General features: G+C 40.6%; 4 protein-coding genes across 4 annotated transcripts; 3 read left to right on the top strand and 1 right to left on the bottom strand.

Annotated features, from left to right (window-relative positions):
* Window positions 1–768: 768 nt before the first annotated feature.
* LOC108836526 (PAMP-induced secreted peptide 2-like) lies at window positions 769–1,478 on the top strand. Its single transcript, XM_018609676.2, has one exon. It carries the CDS (start codon window positions 905–907, stop codon window positions 1,160–1,162), a length of 258 nt encoding a protein of 85 aa, XP_018465178.1. The 5' UTR covers window positions 769–904; the 3' UTR covers window positions 1,163–1,478.
* A 334-nt stretch (window positions 1,479–1,812) lies between these two features.
* On the top strand, window positions 1,813–4,396 carry LOC108836525 (protein MRG1). The gene is made up of 11 exons (XM_018609675.2): window positions 1,813–2,064; window positions 2,289–2,342; window positions 2,446–2,459; window positions 2,548–2,693; window positions 2,908–2,943; window positions 3,108–3,148; window positions 3,358–3,459; window positions 3,579–3,658; window positions 3,727–3,896; window positions 3,984–4,068; window positions 4,144–4,396. The coding sequence occupies exons 1-11, from the start codon at window positions 1,924–1,926 to the stop codon at window positions 4,241–4,243; spliced, it is 969 nt and encodes a 322-aa protein (XP_018465177.2). The 5' UTR covers window positions 1,813–1,923; the 3' UTR covers window positions 4,244–4,396.
* A 98-nt stretch (window positions 4,397–4,494) lies between these two features.
* On the top strand, window positions 4,495–8,835 carry LOC130506247 (probable cadmium/zinc-transporting ATPase HMA1, chloroplastic). The gene is made up of 13 exons (XM_057000878.1): window positions 4,495–5,124; window positions 5,190–5,340; window positions 5,436–5,620; window positions 5,721–5,867; window positions 5,954–6,149; window positions 6,356–6,468; window positions 6,732–6,970; window positions 7,270–7,375; window positions 7,480–7,644; window positions 7,793–8,009; window positions 8,099–8,286; window positions 8,374–8,460; window positions 8,558–8,835. Exons 1-13 carry the CDS (start codon window positions 4,633–4,635, stop codon window positions 8,729–8,731), a joined length of 2,460 nt encoding a protein of 819 aa, XP_056856858.1. The 5' UTR covers window positions 4,495–4,632; the 3' UTR covers window positions 8,732–8,835.
* A 224-nt stretch (window positions 8,836–9,059) lies between these two features.
* Window positions 9,060–10,226, bottom strand: LOC130506248 (transcription factor MYB73-like). The gene has a single exon (XM_057000879.1). The coding sequence runs from the start codon at window positions 10,131–10,133 to the stop codon at window positions 9,150–9,152; it is 984 nt and encodes a 327-aa protein (XP_056856859.1). The 5' UTR covers window positions 10,134–10,226; the 3' UTR covers window positions 9,060–9,149.
* Between the last annotated feature and the right edge of the window lie 344 nt (window positions 10,227–10,570).

Genomic DNA, 10,570 nt, shown 5'->3' on the forward strand with positions numbered 1-10,570 from the left:
CTTGAAGAAAATGAGGTTGAGACAGTAAAGAAGCCATTTTCGAAAAAAAAAAAAAAAAGGGTTAATGGCATTTTCGTAGATAAAATGCAGATGTGGGGTTAAAAACTCAAAAAAAAAATGAGTCAAAAGAAAAGGTTAGTTTTCTGTTTGAATTCAAGTTTTGAGTCACTTTTGCAATAACCCCTTGAATTTTTACCTACCAGAGATAATAAGTTAGATGTTGAAATTTTAGTAAAGTATGGTTGTTAAATGTTTTTGGAAGGAGAACCACGTGAGAAGAACTACTTATTGATCGTACCAGAAAATAGCAGCAACGTGTTTGAACTTTATAAGCATTGGTATCTAACAAAGTAACAAATATTATAAAAGAGAAATTAAGCAAGTACATCGATTTAATAGTCAAATTAGCTAATAGTCAATGCTTCTTAAGGTCAAACACTTTGCTTAATTGTGTTTTCCGTTACCAACAACCAAGCCGGCTACCAACATGTGTGACTTTCCCAAGTTTGAAATTCAAACTATGTTTGGTACACATCTTCAAAATCTACTTAGAAACTTAGCTGCCGTCTGCTGCAAACAATCAAACACTATGTTCGGTCTAGTCGTCAACTTGTGATGACACTAAATTATACTTCTTATCGTCTCCTCATTTGATGGCTTAGTTTTTTCTTTGCAATAAAAAAAACTTGAAAACATGTTGGGATTTTTCCAGGAAACAGCTTATAAGTTTGAAAGGATCACGTTGTTTTGAATTCAATACATGGTCAAGGATAAGTGATTAACAATTCATACTTTGCATCTCCTTGAACACTACTATATAACTAACTATCTACTACACCCACAAACCACTCACCGCAAATCTCATTGTCTGATCAAAAAGTGAAAGAAAGCTAATTAAACTACGATGACGACCAAAAGCGTTGTGGGTTCGATTCTGTTCCTCATGTTGATCGGTTCCGTTTTTGTTGAGACTCGTCCGCTTGGTCTAACAATGACTGACGAGAAAAAGCTCGTGGCTGGTTTCTTCGATGGCTTATCACTTGGTTCGATCAAAGGCTCAGGTCCGAGTCCAGGAGGCAAGGGTCATAATATCATAAACCGGAGCGACACTTCTCGATTTGATAAGCACTCCGGTCCAAGCCCAAGCGGACCCGGCCACTAATCTCAAACAGGGCCAATTGTAAATGGACATCCCCGTGTCTAGGTCCAAAAAATTATTTCATTATTTTGTTAACAAAACTTTATGTTACACAGGAAGAAGAGTGGGGACGGTTCTGAATGAGATAGCGGGACTTCTTTATGACATTAGTCACCTCTTTCCTCTCTTCTCAACCCTATCTTTTATTTTGATTCCTCGTTCAGCAAATGTTATAGCTGATGGCCTTGCCAAGACTGCTCTAGCTTCTATTTGTATTGCAAACTTTGTCTGAACTTTTTTAGAGTAATGAAGTAAAACCGTTTGACCACAAAAAAAAAAACGTCTCCTTCCCTTTTCCTATCAATAGGATAATTGTTTCTTAGTTATTTGATTCATTTCGTTCAAAAAACAGAAGTTATTTGATCCATAATTGTACAATGTGATAATTACTTCTGTTTTGGTCAAATATGATTTGTATGTAATAATAAAACATTAATGTACACACAAAGTGAATGTGATTATTCTCTCCAAATTGTAACGCAAACATACTTCAAATCCAAAGAACGATTTTTACAAAGTTAAGAGATAAAAATGAACTATTTGGAAAGTTAAGGGACGGAACTGAAAATAGTGTAATTACAACATTAGCCTTTGGTCTCGTGGAGTCAGCGGGCAGTTTCAGGGACGTAGATTCATTCAATATCAAGAGACGTGTACGGCCGCCACTGTGATGTGAGTGAGTGAGTGAGTGAGATCTGGTGCCGCCTCTCGCTCTCGGTGGCGCAATGGGAAGCTCGTCGAAGGAAGAGACGGCGAGTGACGGAGACACGGCCAGTGGTGGCGCATCGCCTTCCAACGACGGCAGACTTTTTACGGAGGGCGAGCGTGTTCTCGCCTACCACGGTCCTCGCGTCTACGGAGCCAAGGCAATTCAAAATCTCTCTCTCTCTATAGCTTTTAGATTTGGATTCTGGAGATAATCGTTCTCGTTTTGATTGTGCAATTGGCTTAGGGTTTCCATAGAGATTTTAGTCAATTAGGTTTGGATTTGAATGTATCGTCCGTACTGTATTCATTGTAGCTTCCACAAAATCAAGATTGAAATGGTTAGTCGGTATATATGTTTGTTTACATTGTTGCTTTGATACAGATTCAAAAAGTGGAGCTTCGGAAGAAGGAGTGGAAGTACTTTGTTCATTACCTCGTGAGACCTCTTTCCTCTTAAGCTATTATAGTTTTGCATTACCATCTTTGTTTCAGAGCTTTTGATCCACAGTACTGAGTGATACAGCGATCTGTGTCTGCAGGGTTGGAACAAAAAGTGAGTCTCTCTCTCTGCTCTGCTCTCATGTGTATTCTGGTTTGTGTGGCAAACACAGTTAAATTGATATGATTGTATTGCTCGACAGTTGGGATGAATGGGTTAGTGCGGATAGGTTGTTGAAACATACAGAGGAGAATCTTGTGAAGCAGAAGGCTCTAGACAAGAAGCAAGGAGTAGAGAAGGGTACCAAGTCTGGGCGTTCGGCTCAGACTAAAACTAGAAGCTCTGCAGGTGACTTTGTGCAATATGAAACCTTCATTTCTACTTGGCTTGACTTTTATTGATGTTTATATAAGAATCATTTTTCAAGCTAGCCTATTAGTATTTGTCATTATCTGCCTCAGATGCCTGCATCCACATACACTGAGTTCAATATTTATCCTCCCACGTTGACCCTTTTGAGTATATATCTATGGTAACTTCAACTATTTTGTCAAACATGCAGACACAAAGACTGAGAAAGATGACACGAAAAACAATGGTAAGCAGCATAATAGTTTTTCGCTCACACTGGAAGTCAGAGTACTCCTCACAACTACCAAGGAATTGATTTCATACCTGTAAAATTATTTGAAGTTTAGATTAGATGAACTTAAATTTATTTAAGTTAAGCTGGTGTATAGATGATTGTATTGTCTGTTGCAGCTGCAAAAGGGAAGAAGCGAAAGAACGAGTCAGGCAATGAGGTTAGGCTTGTAAAAAACTCAAGGATTTACTTGCTTTAGCTCTACATTGATTAAATTTCCAAGAGCTTGTACATACCTGTTGGGAGGAACTTTCTTGATAAACACTGTAAATGGGTGGATATGTTGTGATGCATATATACAAACAGGTTCAGTTTATCAGGTCTTCTAAAATCGATAAGGTTGCTTGTGTATTATTTTGTGATCTATAGAAGGATAACGTATCAGCAGAGAAGCTACTCAAGATCCAAATACCTGCAACACTTAAAAAACAGCTCGTTGACGACTGGGAGAATGTTACGCAGAAGGACAAGGTACACATCAAATCTACTCTGGCTTCTACACATACTTGAGAGACATAAGTGTGTATTACATATCAAAGTGGCTTCTACACATACTTGGTACTAATCTTTGAATGATTATGTAACGCTAGGTTGTGAAACTTCCGCGTTCACCTAATGTCGACGAGATATTGTCCAAGTACCTTGAACTCAAAACCAAGAAGGATGGAATGTGAGTCCTTAATTCAGTCATAGAGTTTGAAAATTTTCAGAATTTAATGAAGCAAGTTTTCTGCGCAGGATCACTGATGCTGTGGGTGAAATCTTGAAAGGCATAAGGTGTTACTTCGACAAGGCACTACCTATGATGCTCTTATATAAGAAAGAGCGGCGACAATACGAAGAAGCAGTCGTGGATGATATCTCACCTTCAACTGTTTATGGCGCCGAGCATCTACTTCGTCTCTTTGGTAAAGATCTCAGCAAGTTGTTAATCAGACAGTAAAATCTGATGTGTCTGGATTCTTGACTATAGATCTCGGCTTCATTTTCTGCAGTGAAATTTCCGGAGCTTTTTTCATATGTAAACATGGAAGAAGAGACATGGAGTCGCATGCATCAAACACTATTAGACTTCCTCAAGTAAGTATCCTATCCAATCACTCCTTTTCGCTGCCATTAGCGTTTAAATTGACAAATGCTCCAACACCTTTACAGGTTCATTCAGAAGAATCAGAGCAGTTTCTTGTTGTCACCATCAGCATATGAATCTGATAAGGTGGTTTCAGACGGTAAAGGCAAAGGCAAAGATGAGTGAGAACAAAACGCCAGCTCCATAAATTTGTCGGTATAATCAATCGCTGTCAAGTTGTCTTGTAACTTTAGGATTCCTTCAAATTTTTCTGATGGATTTTATAACTGTAACTTAACATTTTTCACAACGATTGTTCAATCAAAATAAACTTGAATACTCAGAGCCTTGGTTTGGAACAGAAGGTAACAAACAAACAGAGAAAAAAAAAAGTATATGAGATGAGATTATTTATGTGGCTAATGTTATCGGAATAAATTATATTGGCTCTCTTCTCTCCTCTGTTACAACAAGTGTGAAACAAAGACGAGTCTAAGACGCATTTTCGCGAGATCAGAAAGAATCAATGGTGGCATGATCGAAGAAGACGACGCTCGAGCTCAAATTCGTAGACTATGGAACCCGCCGCTCTCACTCGCTCTTCCTCCTCTCTTACTAGATTCCCTTACCGTCGCGGTTTAGCCACTCTCCGACTCGCTCGAGTCAACTCCTTCTCAATCCTCCCACCTAAGACTCCTCTCCCTCTTCGGATCTCCTCCTCCCTTAGTCTTCCGCGTCAATCGATTCGTCTACGCGCGGTTGAAGATCACCATCACGATCATCATGATAGTGAGCAAGAGCATCATCACCATCATCATCATCATCATCACCACGGATGCTGTTCTGTGGAATTGAAAGCGGAGAGTAAGCCTCAGAAAGCATTGTTCGGGTTCGCTAAAGCCATCGGATGGGTTCGATTAGCCAATTTCCTCAGGGAGCATCTCCATCTCTGCTGCTCCTCAGCCGCACTCTTCATCGCTGCCGCCGCGTGCCCTTTCTTTGCTCCTAAACCTTACGTTAAGCCTCTTCAGAACGCGTTCATGATTGTTGGCTTCCCTCTCGTTGGAGTAAGGCTCTTTCTTAGTTATTTTAACTTAGGGAGACGACTCAAGGAATTGGTTTCATGTGTTAGGTTTCAGCGTCTCTCGACGCGCTTATGGATATAGCTGGAGGGAAAGTGAACATCCATGTATTGATGGCACTTGCTGCTTTTGCTTCCGTGTTTATGGGCAACGCTCTTGAAGGAGGGCTGCTTCTTGCCATGTTCAATCTTGCTCACATCGGTCAGGAACTTGATTTTTTGAGGATTAGGGATATTACGTCAGTGTTAATGCTTTCATGAGACTAATAGGTTTAAGGCCTCTGTCTTGTCTTGCAGCGGAGGAGTTTTTCACTAGTCGGTCAATGGTGGATGTTAAAGAGTTGAAGGAGAGTAATCCAGATTCTGCACTCTTGATCCAAGTGAAAAATGGGAATGTTCCAAACATTTCTGATTTGTCATACAAAAGCGTTCCTGTGCACAGTGTAGAAGTTGGATCCTACATCTTGGTTGGAACTGGTGAGGTCTGTGAAGCTTTTTTTAGCTACTTTCATTTCTTGAAATCCTTTGACCTTTTATGTCATTGCTATAGTTGTTAATGAGGTTTTTATTTTTGGTATTTAGATTGTTCCTGTAGATTGCCAAGTCTACCAAGGTAGTGCTACCATAACAATTGAGCACTTGACTGGGGAAGTCAAACCATTGGAGGCCAAAGCTGGAGATAGAGTGCCTGGTGGTGCAAGAAATTTGGATGGCAGAATGATCGTGAAGGTATTTCAAACATTGTGCAATATTGCGGCTTGCCTTTGTTTGAAGTTCTTAAGCTAATCTTTATTCTATGGATTTTTTTTTATCAGGCCACTAAGGCATGGAATGAGTCGACTCTAAACAGGATTGTACAGCTGACAGAGGAAGCACACTCCAATAAACCCAAACTTCAGAGATGGCTGGATGAGTTTGGGGAGAATTACAGCAAGGTGGTGGTTGTTTTGTCACTTGCTATTGCCTTCCTAGGTCCACTTTTGTTCAAGTGGCCTTTTCTAAGCACCACAGGTAGATGTCAAAAACAAATTCCTCGTTTTTAACATATAGATATGTACCCATTAGTTTGGAGACTGAGTCGTTTTTGATGTTACGAAACTATTCTTGTTTGCTAATAAGATATATCACCATTTGGAAAATCCGTAAAAGCATGTTTGCCTTCTTTTCTTGGTATGGACAATTGGTTGACTTAATTTCTTTGCTGGTTAATGATACAGCATGCAGAGGATCGGTCTACAGAGCATTGGGACTTATGGTGGCCGCATCACCATGTGCTTTGGCTGTTGCTCCATTGGCTTACGCTACTGCTATTAGCTCTTGTGCAAAAAAGGTATCATGCATACACTCTGTGGAATTGCAATCTGAGAAACTGAAATTACCAACAACGCGTTAGCTTTCTTATTGTTCTTGCCTTATGATCTGTTCCACTTTGAGCATTTGTTCGTGCACATTATTTTCTAGCTAATAGCTCACGGCTTTAGAACCTAAGGAGTCTTATTTGTAATTGTGAGAATTTTATGATGCATATGCGACTATTTAGTTCCCTTCTGTTCACGTATATTTGTATAATCCAACAGTTATTCATTGTTATAGGGAATATTGCTCAAAGGTGCTCAAGTTCTAGATGCCCTCGCTTCTTGCCACACTGTTGCTTTTGACAAAACGGGGACCTTAACAACCGGCGGTCTTACTTGCAAAGCAATTGAACCCATTTATGGGCACCACGGAGGTAACAATCCAAGCGTAATAACTTGCTGCGTTCCAAATTGTGAGAAAGAAGCTCTTGCCGTAGCGGCTGCTATGGAGAAGGGCACTACACATCCTATTGGAAGGTATTTTATAAACATCAATTGTTGTATACACCTTAAATATCTCAGAGTCTAGAACTATGCAATGTTTAAGCATGTGCCTTCAATTCAGTCACATCACAATTTTTTTTTTGGTAAAAAGTAAAACGGGCCCGTGTAAATTCATGGTTATTAAATAGTCTTCTCTGACGGTACATTCAATTCTTTCACCACAAACGGACGCCATAAAGCAACGTTTGGCATCTTTAGCTCTCTTTCTGTTTTTGGACTGGTATTTGCCCATATATTTTTGGCTGCTTCTGACACTATTGAACTTCCTGCAGAGCTGTGGTAGACCACAGTGTGGGGAAAGACCTCCCTTCTATTTTTGTTGAAAGCTTCGAATATTTTCCTGGTAGAGGCCTTACAGCTACCGTAAACGGTGTTGAGGTGCGACATAGTTATGTACTAGATTCTACAGATCTCCATTTCCCATCTAGTTCATAATTATGTGGGTATATACTCTTATTTCAACTTTTTGGGCGTTGTTATAGTCAGTAGCTGAAGAGAGTAGATTACGAAAAGCATCACTGGGTTCTATAGAGTTCATTACCTCACTCTTCAAATCAGAAGATGAGTCTAAACAGATCAAGGATGCTGTCAACGCGTCTTTGTACGGAAAGGATTTCGTTCATGCTGCTCTTTCCGTTGATCACAAGGTATATGCTACAGCTACTGTCTTAGCTGGTCCACAAAAATCGTACCTACTTCACAGTCTGTATTTCTCTCTCTCGTGTGACCATTTGTCAGTACTTAAAATCGTCTGTATCACTGAAATTTATGAGCCTTTGCAACTAACTTCTCCAGGTAACATTGATTCACCTCGAGGATCAGCCTCGTCCAGGTGTCTCGGGAGTTATAGCAGAACTGAAAAGCTGGGCCCAACTTCGAGTAATGATGTTAACTGGGGACCATGATTCAAGTGCGTGGAGAGTTGCCAATGCAGTGGGTATTAGCGAAGTCTACTGTAACCTAAAGCCCGAGGATAAGCTAAACCATGTAAAGAACATCGCTCGAGATGCAGGTGATCATTACTCTCGCCATAAGTCTCCCCCACTAAAAAAAAATATCTCAGAAGTCTAAATCATATAATATTTTTGGTGATTGTTTTAGGTGGAGGTTTAATTATGGTAGGAGAAGGAATTAATGATGCTCCAGCTCTAGCTGCTGCAACAGTCGGCATTGTACTTGCTCAACGTGCGAGTGCCACTGCGATTGCTGTTGCTGACATCTTACTGCTTCGAGACAACATCACCGGTGTTCCCTTCTGTGTCGCTAAATCTCGCCAGACAACATCATTGGTAAAAAAATAATCAACTCTTTTTTTTTTCAAAAACCTATTGTAGATGTAAGATTGCAGATTTAACAAGTGTTTTACCATGTTGCAGGTCAAGCAAAACGTGGCTCTTGCTTTGACGTCAATATTCTTGGCTGCTCTTCCCTCAGTTTTAGGGTTTCTTCCACTATGGTTGACGGTATGCTAAGCTCTAAAAGCTATGTTTTCCCCATAACTTCATCAATCAAATTTACCTAGAAGAAACCGCTAATCCGCTATTTTTTCTGGAATCATAGGTACTTCTACATGAAGGCGGGACTCTTCTGGTGTGCCTCAACTCAGTACGTGGTCTGAACGATCCATCGTGGTCGTGGAAACAAGACATAGCTCATCTAATCAACAAGTTAAGCTCACGGGAATCCACCAGTAGCAACAACAACTCTTTAAGCTCTGTAGAGACTGCACATTAGGTAACTTTGCTTGTCCGTGTGCTCTGTATGTCTAATTATGAAACTGTATGCATGATCGCTTAAGAAACCCATCAATCGTATATAAAGATGTTGTTCTGTTTCCATGTCACGTGATCCATATTTGCTTCCTCAAAATATCAAACACAGGGAAATGAAACAAGCTTGATAAAGTTTTTTTTTTACTTTTCATCAATTCTTTTGTATGATTTTCAATGTTTTTAAATTTGAATCACGAAAGATCATCATACGATTACAAAAGATTTTTTTTTAAGAGTTTGCTTTCCTTGTTCTGTTTCTCTTAGCCATTGCTGCCTTTGGTGGCTCAACAAAACATGAAAAGCCTGAAACTTTTATTTTCACGAGAAACAGAGTGAAAAGTTTTTAAGACTCTTTTGCTTTCTTCTCTCACTTAAAATCACTACTCGCTTTTCCCAATACCGATTTGCTTCACTATAAACTCCCTAAACCCGACACGGCGGCTGTTTACACTTTGCGGCATACACGAACCACCACCACCACCACTTCCTCCGCTGGAACCACCACCAGCAACGTTCCCTCGCTGTAAATCCGCCATGTAACTCCTCACCTCCGTCCTAATCATCTCCTGCACCACCGTCATGAACTCCCCACCGAATCCTGATATCCCTTTCTCTTCTTCCACCTCTTCCTTTCTAACCGGGAACAGCTCCGCCGTGTAACCACCGTCAATAACCGTGTTCTCGTTTACTTGAGTTGGCTCGTTGACTCTAACCGTCTCCGTCTCGCAACGGTTATTCCAAGGGAGAGACAAACTTAGATAAGTAGGCGGATCTTCACCGGACGTTGACGCCGTCACCTCCGGCACAGCACCAGATCTAGCCGTCGGTTTGAACACGTGTGGAGCACCACTAGATTGCTCGCTGACGTCAGATCCAGATGGACTTCCGGGGCTCATATATAACCCAGTAGAAACACCACCACCACTCGCCGTACGTTTCAACGGTTGCTCCTCTCCTAAGTTGCCGTCATACCCTCCGTTACCACCGAAGTCACAGCTCTGTCCATCAGATGTAAAAGCGCTGCATTTACGCTTGAGCGTCGAGTTCCAATGGTTCTTGATAGCGTTGTCGGTTCTTCCATTGAGGAGACGAGAGATGGTCGCCCACTTGTTACCGAACCGAGCGTGTGCCCGAATAATCGTCTCGTCTTCCTCCGCCGTAAAGGCACGGTGCTCGACCTCCGGAGATAGCTGGTTACACCAGCGGAGACGGCAGGATTTACCTGAGCGCCCGGGGATAGATTTGCTGATCAAGGACCAGTTTCTCGGACCGTGTTTCTGCACCAGACTCTGCAAGAGATCATCTTCTTCTGGACTCCATGGACCTTTAATTCTTTCCATGTTCTTTCGGCTCGGACCTGACATCGCCGGATGTGTTCTGTTTTTCTTTTTCACGTCTTCTGTTTTGTTTTTTCTTTGGTCGTTAGGAGTTTTTTTTTTGTTGGGAGAAGAAAAGGTTTTAAGAGGATAAGAGCAAGAAGAGAGAGTATTTATACCAAAAGGAGTCGGGAAAGGGTTACCGGTTCAACCTGTAATCTTTTTTAGAGAAAAAATAATAAAGTAGTTAAATTTTGCGGTTTATTTCTAGGATATGTGTTATCTTTTGAATTTTTTTAACTGAATAAAATATCTTCTAACTTATATAGGAAACAAAGAAAACCGTTTTGTAATTTTATCAGCGTTAAACGGATAAATATGGTCGTTACTAACTTACTAATCGTTACGGTTTTGACTAATTCAGTCAAAACAAATTGATGGATTAACTAATTTAGCGTTTGGTTGATTAATTGTTTAGGCAAGTC

Source organism: Raphanus sativus, unplaced genomic scaffold (assembly GCF_000801105.2).
Source record: "Raphanus sativus cultivar WK10039 unplaced genomic scaffold, ASM80110v3 Scaffold3038, whole genome shotgun sequence".
Taxonomy (NCBI): domain Eukaryota; kingdom Viridiplantae; phylum Streptophyta; class Magnoliopsida; order Brassicales; family Brassicaceae; genus Raphanus; species Raphanus sativus.